Source organism: Pipistrellus kuhlii, unplaced genomic scaffold (assembly GCF_014108245.1).
Source record: "Pipistrellus kuhlii isolate mPipKuh1 unplaced genomic scaffold, mPipKuh1.p scaffold_m20_p_58, whole genome shotgun sequence".
Lineage (NCBI taxonomy): Eukaryota > Metazoa > Chordata > Mammalia > Chiroptera > Vespertilionidae > Pipistrellus > Pipistrellus kuhlii.
In genome coordinates this window covers 281,551-297,466 of record NW_023425560.1, presented here as the reverse complement: position 1 = coordinate 297,466, position 15,916 = coordinate 281,551, and the positions used below count along the sequence as shown (strand labels likewise).

General features: G+C 69.6%; 3 protein-coding genes across 3 annotated transcripts; 1 reads left to right on the top strand and 2 right to left on the bottom strand.

The window, feature by feature from the left end:
- Positions 1–596: 596 nt before the first annotated feature.
- ATP5ME (ATP synthase membrane subunit e) lies at positions 597–2,065 on the bottom strand. The gene is made up of 4 exons (XM_036417038.2): positions 1,911–2,065; positions 1,701–1,755; positions 1,004–1,102; positions 597–684 (listed from the first exon to the last, which is right to left on the bottom strand). Exons 1-4 carry the CDS (start codon positions 1,944–1,946, stop codon positions 659–661), a joined length of 216 nt encoding a protein of 71 aa, XP_036272931.1. The 5' UTR covers positions 1,947–2,065; the 3' UTR covers positions 597–658.
- A 110-nt stretch (positions 2,066–2,175) lies between these two features.
- Positions 2,176–7,706, top strand: MYL5 (myosin light chain 5). The gene is given in 10 exon segments (XM_045573968.1): positions 2,176–2,215; positions 4,928–5,088; positions 5,488–5,592; positions 5,681–5,753; positions 6,249–6,296; positions 6,299–6,352; positions 6,675–6,734; positions 6,737–6,764; positions 7,265–7,313; positions 7,546–7,706. Coding segments are annotated over 10 exon segments (720 nt in total). The 3' UTR covers positions 7,648–7,706.
- Positions 7,707–8,208: 502 nt separating this feature from the next.
- Positions 8,209–15,916, bottom strand: SLC49A3 (solute carrier family 49 member 3). The gene is made up of 10 exons (XM_036417035.2): positions 15,755–15,916; positions 12,152–12,310; positions 11,839–12,052; positions 11,630–11,706; positions 10,939–11,076; positions 10,709–10,825; positions 9,324–9,476; positions 8,992–9,149; positions 8,782–8,887; positions 8,209–8,336 (listed from the first exon to the last, which is right to left on the bottom strand). Exons 1-9 carry the CDS (start codon positions 15,884–15,886, stop codon positions 8,857–8,859), a joined length of 1,179 nt encoding a protein of 392 aa, XP_036272928.1. The 5' UTR covers positions 15,887–15,916; the 3' UTR covers positions 8,209–8,336; positions 8,782–8,856.

Here is a 15,916-nt window from a genome sequence, read left to right as displayed (position 1 = left end):
AGCAGTTCTGAGACTGAAGCCAGAGCCAATCAGGGTGACAAGGGAATCCCCTCATGCCAGGGACTAGGGACTCCAGCATGGCCACTATGGCGGAGGTAGAGCTAGGATGGTCAGGCGGAGGTGGCAAAGTTGGGGGGGAGGGGAGGAAGGAGCCAGCAGCCTGAATGACTCCACACAAAATACTGTCTCGATTCCAAAGCAGCACCATGACCTTCAGCTGCTGGCCCTGGGTGGCCTCAGGGGAGGACACCACACCAGCGCGCTCTGCTTTCTCTGATGCTCCCAGCACCCCTCCCGAGCCCTTCCTTCTGCCTTCGGTTCCTTTTACTCGCATCCAACTGGTGTCTTCGTCCTTCTTCCCCTGACTCTGACTCCCACCAAATCCTCAGGCTCCAGCCCTCGGGGCCTTGGTATTTCCACAGGCGTTCAGATACAGAGGGTCCAGCCCTGAGGCTCCTGGGACCCCAGGCCCCACCCCTCCCCAGGAGCCCCGGTGTGAGGGCAGCCATTGTCCCAGCTCAGGTGGCCTCTCGTGCTCCTGAAACCCCCCCTCCCGTGTCCACCGAACGCACTGAGGAGCCAAGCAGAGCCAGAGCCTCACTCAGCACAGAGAGCTTTACTCAGGGCCCTGCTCCAGGCCGCTCACTCCAGGATGCGCTCACTTCAGGATGCTGTCCTCCCGGGCTGGAAGAGGAAGGAGGGGCGTCACTGCCGGTCCCAGCCCCTTAAAGGAGCACCTGGGCTTCCGGGTGATCCACTCCACACCCCGCTCCCACGGAGCCTGACTAGGCCCGCTTGGCTTCCGCTCCAACTCCCCAGGTGGCCCCCACCCTGCAGGGCAGAGGAATGTGCCTCCAGGTCCCATGGCCTCGCCTAAGGCGGGGCGTGGCCACGCCCCTGGACCACCCTGGGCTCCTCTCCGCCTCCACTGAGGGTGGCTAGAAGCTGTTTGTCCCAGAAAATCTGGGCGGAGGGCAAATCTCTAAGGTTCAGACCCCAGTACCTTCTGCCAGTTCCCTCTCGATCCGTTTCAGCTCATCCTGCCTCTTCTTCTCCTCGGCAGCCACTCTCCTCTCCTCCTCCGCCCGTGGCTTCAGGTAACCTGTGGGGCGGCAGGAAGGGGGCAGTGCCGATGAGCCTCCTCGGACACGCTCCCAACAGCAGCTCAGTTCCCGCCAGTGCTCCCTTCCGGGGCGCCACGAACCCCACGAGCTTGCTTTTCATTCTCCTTCACCTCCACGTCCGCAAGGCCTGCAGGGCGCCCCTTGGCAGAGCCCCACCCGGAGGGGGCGCCAGGGTCCCACCAGGGTCCCACCGCCCAGCGCTGGACTCAGGCCAGCTCTCGCCCACCCAGCTGTCATCCACCACAGGTTTCTAGCGGCCCCCTCACCCCATTTCCAACCCCCGCTCCCCAGACACCCCAAGTTCCAGGCCCCCAAGTCCCCAGGCCCACCGGTTTCCAGGCTCCCCAGGTTCCCAGACCCCCATCCCCCAGTTTCTAGGACCCCCCGGGTTCCCAAACACCCCGGATTCCGGGCCCCCCAGGTTTCTAAGCCCTCCGTGTTCCCAGACTCCCCCCGCGTTTTCAGGCCCCCAGTTCCCAGGCCCCGCGGTTCCCAGGACCTTCCCCCTCCCCCAGGTTCCCAAGCACCCCGGTCCCAGGCCCCGGGGCGCGGTGCCGGGTCCACGGCGGTACTCACTGTGGCGCTTGGCTCCGTAGGTCACGCCGAGGAACAGGGCGGAGTAGCGGCAGAGCTGCGGGGAGAGGGCGGTCAGAGGCGGCGGGAGGCGCCGGGGTGCGGGGCGCGGGCGGGGGACCGGGGCGCACCGGGGGGCGGGGGCGGGGGGCGGGGGTCGGCGGGGCCCACGCACAGCCGAGCGCCGGGAGGCGGCTGCGAACCCTAGTTCACCTTGATGAGCGGAGAAACCTGCACTGGCGGCACCATCTTGTCCGTGACCCTCACACCGGAAGCACAATCCGGGGCGGACGAAGGCGTCACGAGGCCCCCCAAAGCCGGAAGTCGCCTAAGTGTACGGGAGCCCGCGCGTGCGCTGTCGGCCACAAGCGAGCGGCGCGCCCCCTGGCGGCCAGAGGGAACGGTGCGTGCCCGCGGGTGTGCGCGTGACGTCACCGTGCGCGCACGGTCCGGGCTGCGCGGGGGTTGCGCGTGCGCGATGGCGGGGGATGTGCGGGGCGGCGGCTGCGCGGGGCCCAGTGAGTGAGCGCCCCGAGCGCCCGTGGGCCCGCGCGCCGAGCCCGAACTTTGGGCCTGAGTCAGGCTCCCCGGCCGTCACCGCTCCTGGCCCCCGGGCCTCCCCCGCAGGGCGCTGGGAGCCGGTGTTTGTTAGAACACCTGGCGGCGGGGCGGGGCGGGGCGGTCCGGGCAGGCGGCTGAGCCCCGCACTGCGGCCTCGGGGCCTTCCTGCATCCGCGCTGCGCGGTGCCTCCCGCCACCCCGGGCCAGTCTCCCGGAAGGAGTGCCCCTGCAGGGCCCGCTTCCCGGGTCTCCCCGCTCCCGCCCTCGGGACCGCAACCCAGGTCCACCCAGGCCTCAGGGGCCTCTGGGCGGAAGCCACGGTCACCCCGCGGGGTCCCTTCCCCTCCCTGCGCCCCCTGGCCCTCGGAGAACACCGCCAGGCAGAGCAGGGGTGCAAGGGTGCTGGCTGCCCAGCCTCCACACACACACACACACACACACACACACACACACACCCGTGCTGGCACATGGTTCCCCTGGCAACTGGCTGGGGCCGCCCGGGGGGGCTCCCCCCAGAGCCTTTGGGAGAAGCTCCCTGGGAGCCAGGGCTCGGGGCCAGGAGGAACGGCCGGAGGGTTACTCCTCACCAAGCCCCGGCTTTCCGAAGAACGGAAAGGGAACCGGGAGGGCAGGAGGCTCCGACAGGAGTGACTGATGAGTGCCTCTGGAGGGCGGTGGGGAGGGACCCCTCCGGGCCGGCCCTCCCGCAGCTGCCTCCTCCGCAGCCCTGGCCGGTGTCCGGCTGGAAAGTCACTGTGTGTGTGTCCCGGCCTGAGGAGGCGGAGGCGGGTGGGTGGTGCAGGCCCCCTCCGGGGTGCAGGCCTCCACCCTCAGGGCTCCCGAAGGGAAAGAGAAGGTTCTCGGGCCCCACAAATACAGGACAAACGCCCTGTGCCCACGGAGTGCCCGCACTCAGCACATGCCTCCTCGCCCCAAGCAGTTGGGCGGTGACCACAGGTGATAACCGCCTTCACCCTTCCCCGATTTTAAAATAAGCCAGGCTCCTCAGCAACTCCTCTTCCAGAGTCAAAAATAAGTGTGGGGGGAAGGTGGGGCAGAGGGCGGGTGGGGCCACACACCAGCGCCCCCTCGGGGTGAGGTTTGGGGGGCCACAGGCACACAGGCACCCCCCCAGGGCAGACCCCCGGAGCCCACACAGCCCCCATGGCCACGGCCCTTCCTGGGGTGGGCGGAGGGGGTCCCAGATGGCCAGCCGGTGCGGATTCCGGGATTCTCTGGGGAGCCGGGCTGCGGCTATCTTTAGGGCTGTGCTCAGAGCCTGGCCGGCCCCGGAGCACCCTGGGGGCTCTGCTGGTCCCCTGCCCCTTAAGGGCCTGTGAGCACAGAATCCTGATGCCCCGGGTGACCCTCCCCTCTCCTGCAGCCCGGCCTGGGGTCTCTCCAGGCCCAGCCAACCCCACCCAGGGGGACGGTGGAGGCCGTTTGAGGTGCAGCCCAGGCCCGTCTCCCGCATCCTCTGGTGTCCTCCGGGCAGAGCCCCTGGAAGCCCCCTCCATCCCTGCGGTAGGCCGCGCCTCTCCTGGTTCCTCAGGGTGCCTGTGGTCCCACCTCCGCTCCGTGTGCCCTGCTCCAGCTGCAGTGGAGGCAAGGGCTCGCAGCGGCGCTCATCCCCGCACACCCAGGGTGCAGCTGCCCGGAACCAGGACATCAGCCTCTGCCCTCATGCTAACGGGCACCCACGGCCCTGGCATGTGGGAAGACCAGGCAGGTGCTGGCCCCGCCCGCCCACCCAGCCCTCCACCTCGTGGACCTGAGGTGGGGACGGCGGGGCGGCCCCAGCGCCAGGGCTGAGGACCTGCGACCTCTCTGCCTCTGAGGCCGGGAAGTGAGGGCACAGGAACTGTATATGGGAGATGCTCTGTGACCGGCCCCCAGGCCCACGTCCAGGGACCGGCAGGTGCACAGGAGAGCGGGGCTCCTGGGGGAGCTGTGGGAGGGCCGTGAGGCCGGGCCCTGCGGGCGGGGCAGAAGGGAGCATCAGAGTCACTGCTGATGACCAAGCTCACTCGGCAGTTGTCCGGTCCCGGGGGGGGGGGTGGGGGCCGGGCCTGTCCTTATAGGGAGTGGCAGGCAGCGGGAGAGCTGTCCTGAGGGAGCGGGCAGGAGCTTAAGACGGGCGGCCCGACAGGGAGGGCACAGACCATCCACCGCAGACCCGGCATGGTGAGTGTGCACGGGCGGACAGCCGGGCAGGGGTGCCTGAGAGCTCCATTGAGTGTGACGGGTGAGGGTGTGCACACACAGTGAGGGTGTGCACACACAGTGAGGGTGTGCACACGAGGTGAGGGTGTGCACACACAGTGAGGGTGTGCACACACAGTGAGGGTGTGCACAAGGTGAGGGTGTGCACACACAGTGAGGGTGTGCACAAGGTGAGGGTGTGCACACACAGTGAGGGTGTGCACAAGGTGAGGGTGTGCACACACAGTGAGGGTGTGCACACACAGTGAGGGTGTGCACACACAGTGAGGGTGTGCACACGAGGTGAGGGCGTGCACACACAGTGAGGGTGTGCACACACAGTGAGGGTGTGCACACACAGTGAGGGTGTGCACACGAGGTGAGGGCGTGCACACACAGGGTGTGCACACGAGGCGAGTGTGCACACAGGTATTGGCGGCCGGGCACGGGGGCATCTGTGCCCTGAGGCTGCCCGGTAACAGTCTGGGGCTGGAAGACGGGTCTTGGCTGTCACCGCAGCAGGGTACCCAGGACCCATCTGCCGCCGGCCCCCTGCGCAGTCTGCTGGCTCCTGGGACCCCCAGCCGGCTCCCAGTGGGACTGCTGACGGCACGGGGCCAACGTCAAGGTGCACCTTCTCAGGGCTCCATGCTCACCGGCACCTGGATCTGCCCAGCCTGTGGGCCCAGACCCTGGCCACTGCAGTCTGGCCCGCCCTTCCTCTGCATGACGCCCCCCAGGCCCGGCCCGAGCCTCACCCGTGTTCCCGTGTCCCCCCCAGGCCCTGCCCGAGCCTCACCCGTGTTCCCGTGTCCCCCCCAGGCCCTGCCCGAGCCTCACCCGTGTTCCCGTGTCCCCCCCAGGCCCGGCCCGAGCCTCACCCGTGTTCCCGTGTCCCCCCCAGGCCCGGCCCGAGCCTCACCCGTGTTCCCGTGTCCCCTCCAGGCCCTGCCCGAGCCTCACCCGTGTTCCCGTGTCCCCTCCAGGCCCGGCCCGAGCCTCACCCGTGTTCCCGTGTCCCCTCCAGGCCAACAGGAAGACTAAGAAGGAGGGCGGGGCCCTCCGGGCACAGGGTGCCTCTTCCAACGTCTTCTCCAATTTCGAGCAGACACAGATCCAGGAGTTCAAGGAGGTGAGGCCCCCCCTCCCCGGGGGCCACGGGGGCCGGGAGACCCGGGCAGGCAGCAGGGCGCCGGGCCTCATGTGTGTCCTCCCTCCAGGCCTTCACGCTGATGGATCAGAACTGGGACGGCTTCGACAAGGAGGACCTGAAGGACACCTACGCCTCCATGGGTGGGTGCCAAGCAGAGTCCCCCCAGCCCGCCCTCAGCCTCCCCTCTGCACTACTAGGGCTGGCAGGGGTGTCGCAGGGCACAGGGAGGCGGAGAGCGGCGGGGAGGGGGAAGCTGGGACTAGGTCCAGGGAGGGACACCACTGCCAAGATGGGGTGAGAGCTGGAGGCAGGTCCTGCTCCCCGTCCTCCCCATCGGGGGACACACTGTTCCCAGCCCGAGGCGTCCTGCCTGCAGCCCAGCGCGGGGGAGGGGGGGCAGGCCGCTTCCACCTGCAGGGATTGCCACCCGCCTTCCCCGGGGGCCCCTCAGGCCTTCCCGCTGCCCGGGGCCTCCTCCCCTCCTCAGCAGCCCACCTTCCTGGGCAGGAGTCCCCCCATTGGCTGGCCTCCCTCCCCGCTTTGTCCTGGGGTCACCGGGAGGACGGGCACCTGCCAGGAGGGACAGTGCACGCGTCAGCAAGGGCAGGGCTGCCCCTGACCCCGTGTGTGCACAGGCAGGACCAACGTGAAGGACGAGGAGCTGGATGCCATGCTGCAGGCGGCCGCGGGCCCATCAACCTCACCCCTTTCCCCAACATGTTCGGGGAGAAGCTGACCGGCGAGCCTCGGCCGTTCCTTCAGAAACCGACGCTGCACGGGAAGTCAGATCCGTGCCACAGCCAGGAGCCGGCATTCTGGGCCCCACATCTTCCCTATCCCCCACACCCCCACTGGGAGCTCCACCCTCAGCCCAGCCCTGCCTCCCGCTGGCCGCTGGTGGCCCGTCCCCTCGCCGAGTGCTGCCCGGCTCTGGGCCTTGGCAGGCAGTGAGGGCCCCCGTCCCCCAGGCTGCTGGGAGCGGGGCCGTCGGCCGAGGGCAGACGGGGGTGGGGGGGCTGGAGGGGTAGGGTGGGAGGGGACCAGGGCGGAGCGGACCGGAGCCTCTGTGGCCGGGACGGATGCCGAGGAGACCATCCTGAATGGCTTCGAAATGCTGGACCCCAGGGCAAAGGCAGCATCAACAAGGACTAGTGTGGCCTCTGGGTCTGAGGGGCACCGAGCCCACCCCACCCTCCCCGCCCGCTCCCCCGAGTCCTCCACGGCCACTGAGGGCACACCAATCCCGCCCACATGCCCCGCACTGGCTCTGGGGCTCCCTGGGCCATGCCTTGGGCACAGGCCAGTCTGGGTGCCTGGCCCTCCCCTCCCACGGCCCCGTCTGCCCCTATCACAGCCCCCCTCGCCGTCCAGCTGTCCGGTGCTGACACTTTCTTTTTAAAAATATATTTTTATTGGCTTCAGAGAGGGAGGGAAAGGGAGGGCGAGATAGAAACATCCGTGACAGGAGGGAATCACTGACGGGCTGCCTCCGGCGCGGGAATCGAGCCCACAGTCCCGGCACATGCCCTCGGCCGGGGTGGAACCGGGGCCCTTCGGCCCGTAGGCTGGCTCTCTGTCCGTGAGCCACACCGGCCAGGGCTGGCCCTCTCTCCAGAGCAGCCTAACCCGGAGCCTCCCTCCTTGTCCTCAGCATCAAGCAGCTGCTCATGTCCCAGGCCGACAAGATGACCATGGAGGAGGTCTGGCCGGGGGGCCCCAGGCTTGGCTGGGGGTGGGCCCTGGCCCTGAGAGGCTGGAGGGTTGGTGTGGGTGGGACACCCCGCGGCAGAGCCCCACCCCCCCTCACTCCCACGAGCACAGAAACCAGTCCAGAGCAGGTTGGGGGTGGGGACCCGTCACCCTCAGGCCGCACCCCTTAGGACCCACTTGCTCTGCCTCCTGCAGGGCTGACACCCACTGCCCTGCCCGCAGGTTGACTAGATGTTGCAGTTTGCAAAGATCAACGCTGCAGGCAACCTGGACTACAAGGCGCTGAGCTTCGTGCTCACCCATGAGGAGGAGGAGGAGGAGTGAGGGTGCCCTCACCCCACCCCACCCCCAGCGCTGTGGCCAGTTCAATAAACCTGAACCCACCAACCTGCCTGCCTGTGGGGAGGGGAGTGTCCACCTGGGGCTGGAGGGCCTGGGGGGCATCGGCCTGGGGGACCCTCCGTCCGCTCCCCCCCAGAGCAGCCTGGACCACCCATCCGCACCCTGGCCACCCCTGTCCCCATGAGGCTGGGTGTCTGGTCACGTGGTGACGGAGGCTGAGAGGGGTCTGGGATGGGCTCCTTCAAGGATGGCCCTCCCCACCCCCATGCGTTCCAGACACCGACACTGGGGGGCCCTCTGGACCCACAACCTGTGCACTCCCAGGAGCCAGGCCCGCTACACTGAGCCCACACTGCCTGCCGCAGTCCCTGTGCCCCTGCAGAACCCGCCCAGCGCATGGGTGGCTGCCCTGGCTGCCTCTCCCGGCCTCTCCCTCCCAGATGCCTCTCAGCCGGGCCCGTGCGGAAGGCTCTAGGGACGAGCCGCCCCTGCAGGGTACTTGCCGGGGTCCTGGGGGGGGGTCGGGGGGAGGGCCTGCTGGAAGGGGGGGCAGTCCTGGAGGGAGGGGCTGGAGCGGGCCTCGGCCTGCAGGCGTCGGTAGGGGGTGTGGAAGAGGAGGACCAGGCAGCAGCTCAGGAGGGTGCACAGGCCGGCCATCGTCAGCATGGACACTGCGGACACAGCAGCCGCCTGGGGCCTGGCCGTGGAGCCAGCAGGGCCCTGCGACCCCGCTGACCACGGCCGCAGCGCCCCGGGCCCGATCCCGACCCAGCTCGGGGCCCAGGTCCACACCGGACCTCTCCGTCTGTCCCGGCGTCTCTCCTCTCTCTGCCTCCCGCCCTCTCTCATCTCTTTTTTCTTTTCCTGGTCTCATTTCAATCCTCACCTGAGGCTATCTTCCCATGGATCTTTAGGGAGAGTGGAAGGGAGAGGGAAAGACAGAAACACCGATGACAGAAACGTCCTCTGACCCCATCCTGCCCCTGCCTAGGGGGCACCCAGCACCCACCCACCCACCAGGGACAGCAAAAGGGCCCGAGGAGGGAGGTCCCCGGAGGCCCAGGCCCTGCCCTTTTCACCTGCGTCCCGGGGGCACCCGTGGGCGGGGACGCTCACCCTTCCAGTCCAGGGGGTCCTGGCCGCTCTGGCAGGTGGAGAAGGACGGGTCCGCACGGCACACGGTCAGGGCGGTCAGCAGCACCATGATGAGCACCCCCTCGGCCTGCCTGGACAGCCACGAGGCCCTCAACCCCGCCGGCACGGCCCCGCCCCCTCGGGGCCAGGAGCCCCGCCCCGCCCGCCCGCCCCGCCCGCACACACACTCACCCCACCACGAAGACCAGGCCGGCGGCCGCGCCCTCCCCCACGGGGAAGGAGCACTCCACGGCCAGCTCCATGGCGACGGGCGCCACCGAGAAGCCGAAGAGCCCGAGCAGGGAGCAGACGGCGGCCAGCGCGACGGTCTGTCCCCGCAGCTGGGACACCTGGGCAGCAAGCGCGTGAGGCGCCGTCAGGCCCCCGCCGGCCCGGCTGGCCGAGTGGGGCCGGGCCCAGGGGGCTGTGCCCGCGGGCGGCCTGCGTGCCTGTGGTCGGGCTGCCGGCCGCCCGCCAGGAGCTCCCGTCCTCCCGGGGGTGGTCTCCGCTGCAGGGACACTCACCAGAGCGAAGGCCACACACACCAAGGAGGTCAGACAGAAGCCAATCTTGACGGCTTCCATGAAGCGCTTGGTCCGGTCCACGTACAGGCCGAGGGCCAGCGCCCCCAGGATCCCGAACACGATGAAGAGCGCCCCGCAGAGGCCTGCGAACTCCTGGAGGCGAGGCCAGGGGCCGGCATCAGGCACCCTCAGGACAGGGCCTCCCCGGGGTGCCCACGGCGTGCACGCCCCCCCACGGCCCTACCCCGACCCGCACAGCCCCCCTCCACGGCCCCACAGCCCCCCGCTCCACGGCCCCACAGCCCCCCCCCACGGCCCCACAGCCCCCCCCTCCACGGCCCCACAGCCCCCCGCTCCACGGCCCCACAGCCCCCCCCCTACGGCCCCACAGCCCCCCCCTCCACGTCCCCACAGCCCCCCCTCCACGGCCCCACAGCCCCCCCCTCCACGGCCCCACAGCACCCCCTCCACGGCCCCACAGCCCCCCCCCCGGCCCCACAGCCCCCCCTCCACGGCCCCACAGCCCCCTCCCCAGCCCCACAGCCTCCCCCTTCACGGCCCCACAGCCCCCTCCCCGGCCCCACAGCCCCCTCCCCGGCCCCACAGCCCCCTCCCCGGCCCCACAGCCCCAGCCCACCCCGCACAGCCCCCCCCACGGCCCCACAGCCCCCCCCCACAGCCCCACGGCCCCAGCCCACCCCACACAGCCCCCCCCACGGCCCCACAGCCCCAGCCCACCCCGCACAGCCCCCCCCACGGCCCCACAGTCCCCCCTCCACGGCCCCACAGCCTCCCCCTCCACGGCCCCATGGCCCCAGCCCACCCCGCACAGCCCCCCCCCACGGCCCCACGGCCCCAGCCCACCCGCACAGCCCTCCCTGCACAGCCCCAGCCCACCCCGCACAGCCCCGCCCTCCACGGCCCACAGCCCCCCCCTCCACGGCCCCACAGCCCCCCCCCCACGGCCCCCCGGCCCCAGCCCACCCCGCACAGCCCCCCCTTGCACAGCCCCAGCCCACCCCGCACAGCCCCCCCCACGGCCCCACAGCCCCCCCCTCCACGGCCCCACAGCCCCCCCCCCACGGCCCCACGGCCCCAGCCCACCCCGCACAGCCCCCCCCACGGCCCCACGGCCCCAGCCCACCCCGCACAGCCCCCCCTTGCACAGCCCCAGCCCACCCCGCACAGTCCCCCCCACGGCCCCACAGCCCCACCCTCCACGGCCCCACGGCCGAGACCGTGTCTGGCACCGACCCCTCACTCCCAGCACCTCCAAGCGCCCACAACAGGAGGTCCCTGCCCAGATGTGGACACCAGGGCCTGGGCGGCCACTCCACAGCCACACGCAGGAGCCGCAAAGGCAGCCCTGCCGGGCGGACACTCACGTTGGAGTAGCCGTTCACGCAGAGGATCTGCTCCAGGAGGGCCGAGAAGCTGGTGAAGATGCCGACGCCGCCCCCGAAGCACACGGCCAGGACCACGTAGGCCTTGTTCCTCACGAGCTGAGGGCAGGGTGGGGCGGCTCGGCGGGGGCCCAGCCGGGAGCCCCTCCCCACCGCCTCTCCCGCCTCCCCCGGCCCCACACCGCCCCCGGCCCCAGAGCCCGCAAACCAACCAGCTTCAGCCCGTCCAGGAACTTCTCCGAGTTGGAGTGGGCAGCCCCCGCGGAGGGCGGGGTGGGGGGCTCGCTCTCCCCGAGGCAGGCGGTGGCCAGCAGGCAGGCGAGGCCGGCGGGGATGATGTAGACGCCCAGCTGGGGAGGGTGTGCACATGGCACATGCGTGTGCAGGTACCCGCAGGCCCCGCAGACACACGCGCTGCACAGGCCCAGCTCGGGCTCCACGCCACCTCCGCCAGCTCCCCGGGTGGCGTGAGCAGGGTGAGCCCGGGCTGGCAGGCCTGCGTCCGGCTGCCCCGCCCCAGCTTTGGCAGAGCTGCTCTGAGTGCTCTGCCCCGAGTGGCTGCCAGGTGGGGCAGGTGCACACTCTCACAGACGTGTGGACACACGTGTGCACACGAGAGCCAAACACTCTGCTCACACACACCACACACAAACACACACCACACATACACTGTGCATGTGTGCACCACACAAACACACATGTGTGCACAGACCACACAATGTGTGTGCGCACCATATAAATGTGCAGGCACCACACAAACATATACACACCACACAGATAGCGGGCATGTGCGTGCACACCGCAAACACATGCCACATATACACACGTGTGTACACCACACAAACACGCACGTGCATGCATAGCACGCACACGTATGTGGGTGCACCCCGGGAGCCCCCTCACCATTACAGGGATGTCGTCCTCCTTCTTCACCAGAGCAGGAGACAGCACGTTGGCCAGCAGGATGCCCAGGGGGTTTGCTGGACGGACGGGCGGACGGACAGAGACCCCCCCGTCAGGCCTGGGTCCCCAGCTCACGGGCGCCCTCTGCCTCCAAGCCCGGGGAGCGCAGAGGGGCCGGACGGCTCGCTGAGCCTCAGCCCTTCACTCACCCATGGTGCCGACCATGTTGGCCGTGGCCCGCTGGTGCTCAGGGAACCACAAGGCGGCCAGCTTGGCCGGAGAGAAGATGACCAGGGTTTGGGCCAGGGCACAGAGGCTCTGGCCGCCCATGAGGAAGGCAAACGGGGCCGGGGTCCCCTTGAGCATGGAGGGCAGGCTGCGGAGCACGCTCCCGGCGAAGTTCAGCCACGCGCACAGGATGGTCTGCAGGGAGCGGTCAGGAGCTCTGCCCGGGCACTCTGGCCGGGCAGGGGCCATGGCCGCCCGCCCTCCCACAGCCGCCCTGAGACGGGTCTAACTCACCGCCCAGCGGAGCCCCACGGAGTCCAGCATCCAGATGGCCGCCAGGCCCGCCGGGATGGCCACCACCAGGTAGACCAGGGAGAGCCAGTTGACCTGCTCGGTGGACAGCAGGAAGTGCCGGGCGACGGTGTCTGCCACGGGTGCGAAGCTGAGCCACAGCTGCGGACACAGGCCGGCGTCAGCCCGGGGGCCACAGGCACCACGGCCCCGCCTCCTGGAGCAGCCGGCCGGCCCGAGCAAGTGTCCAGCGTCCCATGATGCCCAGGGTCTCCCTGCAGGCACGTCCTGCTGGCAGAAGGGGCAGTCGCAGGACGAGGGCCCCGCGGGACTGACCCTGCCAGGAGAGGCCGAGAGCTGCCGGGGGAGGCGAGGTGTGTGGCAGGCGGGCGCCGGGCATGGCGGGACCACGGAAGCTGGGAGAGGCCTTGGGATGGCGGAGCCAGCGGCCCTGACGCCGGGGCACAGACAGGCCGGGAAAGGGAGCACGTCTGGGGCAACCCTTGGTGTCCGGGGGGATGGGGAAGGAGGCAGGGGGAAGAGCTGTGGCTGGCCCAGGGGAAGGCGGGGGTGGGTACTGGCTGGGACAGAAGACAGCCCGGAAAGCACTCCACCTGAATGTGTCCGGGGAACACCTGGATGTGGGGGCCTACCCAAGGCCAGCCCCCCTCTTCCCCGCAGGAGATGGGGTGTCTGGGAGGGAGAGGCTCCAAGCAGGCTGGGACTCCACTCAGCGGACCTCCAGCAAACAATGAGTGTGGCCGGAGGAGGTGGGGGTGGGACTGGTCTGACTGGGACACGGTTGGGGGAGGGCTTCCTGGAAGAGGTGACAGCCACCTGGCCCCTGAGGGGGCAGGGTCCTGCAGGAGGGAGGAGGGAGGGGGGCCGATGGATCCAGGGGAGGGGTCACAACCCCAAGCTCCCAGTCCTCCATCAGAGAGAACCCAACCCAACTTCCTGACAGATTTCTGACCGCAGATCCTCACATGCCTGAGGTTCTGCAACAGCCACCTTCTCTTCCTCTTTTTAAGAATATTTTTACTGATTCCAGAGAGGCAGGAAGAGAGAGAAAGATAGAAACATCAGTGAAGAGAGAATCATTGATTGGCTGCCTCCTGCACACCCCACACTGGGGATCAAGCCTGCAGCCCCCTGTATGTGCCCTGACCATGACCTCCTGGTTCAGAGGTCGACACTCAACCACTGAGCCTCGCCAGCCAGGCCTTTTCTTCCTCGTTTAAAGGACAGAGCAGCCGAAACCGGTTTGGCTCAGTGGTAGAGCGTCGGTCTGCGGACTGAAGGGTCCCAGGTTCGATTCCGGTCAAGGGCATGTACGTTGGTTGCGGGCACATCCCTAGTAAGGGGTGTGCAAGAGGCACCTGGTCAATGTTTCTCTCTCATCGACGTTTCTATCTCTCTATCTCTCTCCCTTCCTCTCTGTAAAAAAAAAAAAAAAAAAAAAATCAATAAAATATATTTAAAGGACAGAGCAGGGGACAGACCACCCGGCATCTCTCCAGACCGTCTGGCCAAGCAGAGCCCCCTCCCCCCCTCCCGCCCCCACCCTCTCCTCTCTCCTCCCAGAGCTGGTGGCCGGCAGAACAGAGCAGTCGGTGGGTTGGTCACCAGCGGAGATACAGGATGACAGGGAGGGAGGCCCCAGGCTGCCCGACCAACCGGTCCTGCAGGTGTGTGGGAGGCTGAGCAGTGGCACCCCAGGTGAGATGCCCCAGGGGAGATGCGGGCCGGGGGCAGCCCTGTGGGTCAGGTGTGGGCTCAGGACAGGCACCCTCGGCGGGAGGGGAAGGCAGGTTATCAGCTTTATGTATAATAGTTATCAGCTGGAGAGCAGTGGAACCCCGTCCCAGACAATTACCATCCTGCAGTGACCCCCCTCGCCCCAAATCCCAGGTGCCTGGCCTCCTCGGCTGGAAAGCCCTCTGGACCTCGCTGATCTGTGCTCTCTGACCCTCCTGCGTGTGGGTGTTCCCACAGGCACACTCGGGTTCAAGGCGCTTGTTCATGTTGGTGACCCGTCTCCCCATTGGGTTACTGGGCCACCCGGAGAGCCCAGGGCCCGTTCTTCCCCAGGCCCCCACCCTCTGCCCGAGTTCAGGGACATGGGGGCGGGGCCAACCGGGCAGAGCTGCCTGCCTGAGGCGGGCTGGGGAGGGGGCACAGGCCTCTGGGGGGCTCCGGGGTGAGTCTGCCGCCCAGAGGCTGGGGGCTGGCCCCCAGGAGCCGGCTGAGCCCTGGTCTAGAGCAGTGATGAGGCCCCGGGCCCCCAGCCGGGCTGAGGAGGTCAGGCCGGGCAGGAAGGGGGCCCCTGAGGGCCCAAGAACTGAACCAGAAGCCAGGAGGCGACTGGGCACCAGCGGCAGAGGAAGGGGTGGGGAGGAGGGGGTCGTGGAAGGCCCGCCCCCGTGTGGGGATATTGGGGGGAGATGCCTGTATCGGTCCGGGCTCTGGCCGCCTCGGGGAACCTCACAGACACCACAGAGCACAGAACCCCACACCGCATGCCCAGCAGAAGGGGCTCCGGTGCTGGGTCCCCGCCCCCGGCGCCCCCCAAACTCCCCTCTGCCCACCCCCGTGCCCCCAAACTCCCCCCTCTCCCCGGCGCCCCCAAGCCCCCCTCTACCGTACCCGCCCCCAAGCCCCACTCTCCCGTACCCGCCCCCAAACCCCCCTCTCCTGTACCCGCCCCCAAACCCCCCTCTCCCGTACCGCCCCCAAACCCCCCCCTCCCGTACCCGCCCCCAAACCCCCCTCTCCTGTACCGCCCCCAAACCCCCCTCTCCTGTACCCGCCCCCAAACCCTCCTCCCGTACCGCCCCCAAACCCCCCCCTCCCGTACCCGCCCCCAAACCCCCCCTCCCGTACCCGCCCCAAACCCCCCCTCCCGTACCCGCCCCCAAACCCCCCTCTCCTGTACCGCCCCAAACCCCCCTCCGTACCGCCCCCAAACCCCCCTCCCGTACCGCCCCCAAACCCCCCTCCCGTACCGCCCCCAAACCCCCTCCCGTACCCGCCCCAACCCCCCCCCTCCCGTACCCGCCCCCAAACCCCCCTCCCGTACCCGCCCCCAAACCCCCCTCCCGTACCCGCCCCCAACCCCCCCCTCCCGTACCCGCCCCAAACCCCCCTCCCGTACCCGCCCCCAAACCCCCCCTCCCGTACCCGCCCCCAAACCCCCCTCCCGTACCCGCCCCCACCCCCCCCCCTCCCGTACCCGCCCCCAAACCCCCCTCCCGTACCCGCCCCAAACCCCCTCCCGTACCCGCCCCCAAACCCCCCTCTCCCGTACCCGCCCCCAAACCCCCCTCTCCGTACCCGCCCCCAAACCCCCCTCCCGTACCCGCCCCAAACCCCCCCCTCCCGTACCCGCCCCCAAACCCCCCCCTCCCGTACCCGCCCCCAAACCCCCCTCCCGTACCCGCCCCCAAACCCCCCTCCCGTACCCGCCCCCAAACCCCCCTCCCGTACCCGCCCCCAAACCCCCCTCCCGTACCCGCCCCCAAACCCCCCTCCCGTACCCGCCCCCAAACCCCCCTCTCCCGTACCCGCCCCCAAACCCCCCTCCCGTACCGCCCCCGCCGGCCGTACCGTGGCGTTGGAGCCGCTGAGCAGGCTGAGCACCAGCAGGAACACCCAGCGGCGCGCGTAGGCGCGGTAGCCCCGCAGCCCGCCGGGCACCGGCGGCGTGGGGGGCCCCGGGGCGTCCCCCTCCGGCCCCATCGCGGGCCCCGCGGTCGCGGGCAGTCCCGG

What these genes read in the sequence shown, in the direction of transcription:
- ATP5ME (XM_036417038.2), bottom strand. Translation starts at nt 1,946, where the DNA reads ATGGTGCCGCCAGTGCAGGTTTCTCCGCTCATCAAG. An exon ending in CTACGGAGCCAAGCGCCACA is followed by an intron (nt 1,103 to 1,700) that starts GTGAGTACCGCC and finishes GCCGCCCCACAG; the next exon opens with GTTACCTGAAGCCACGGGCG. An exon ending in CGAGAGGGAACTGGCAGAAG is followed by an intron (nt 685 to 1,003) that starts GTACTGGGGTCT and finishes TTCCTCTTCCAG; the next exon opens with CCCGGGAGGACAGCATCCTG.
- SLC49A3 (XM_036417035.2), bottom strand. Translation starts at nt 15,886, where the DNA reads ATGGGGCCGGAGGGGGACGCCCCGGGGCCCCCCACGCCGCCGGTGCCC. An exon ending in AGGACGACATCCCTGTAATG is followed by an intron (nt 11,077 to 11,629) that starts GTGAGGGGGCTC and finishes CACCCTCCCCAG; the next exon opens with CTGGGCGTCTACATCATCCC. An exon ending in TGTGTGTGGCCTTCGCTCTG is followed by an intron (nt 9,150 to 9,323) that starts GTGAGTGTCCCT and finishes CTTGCTGCCCAG; the next exon opens with GTGTCCCAGCTGCGGGGACA.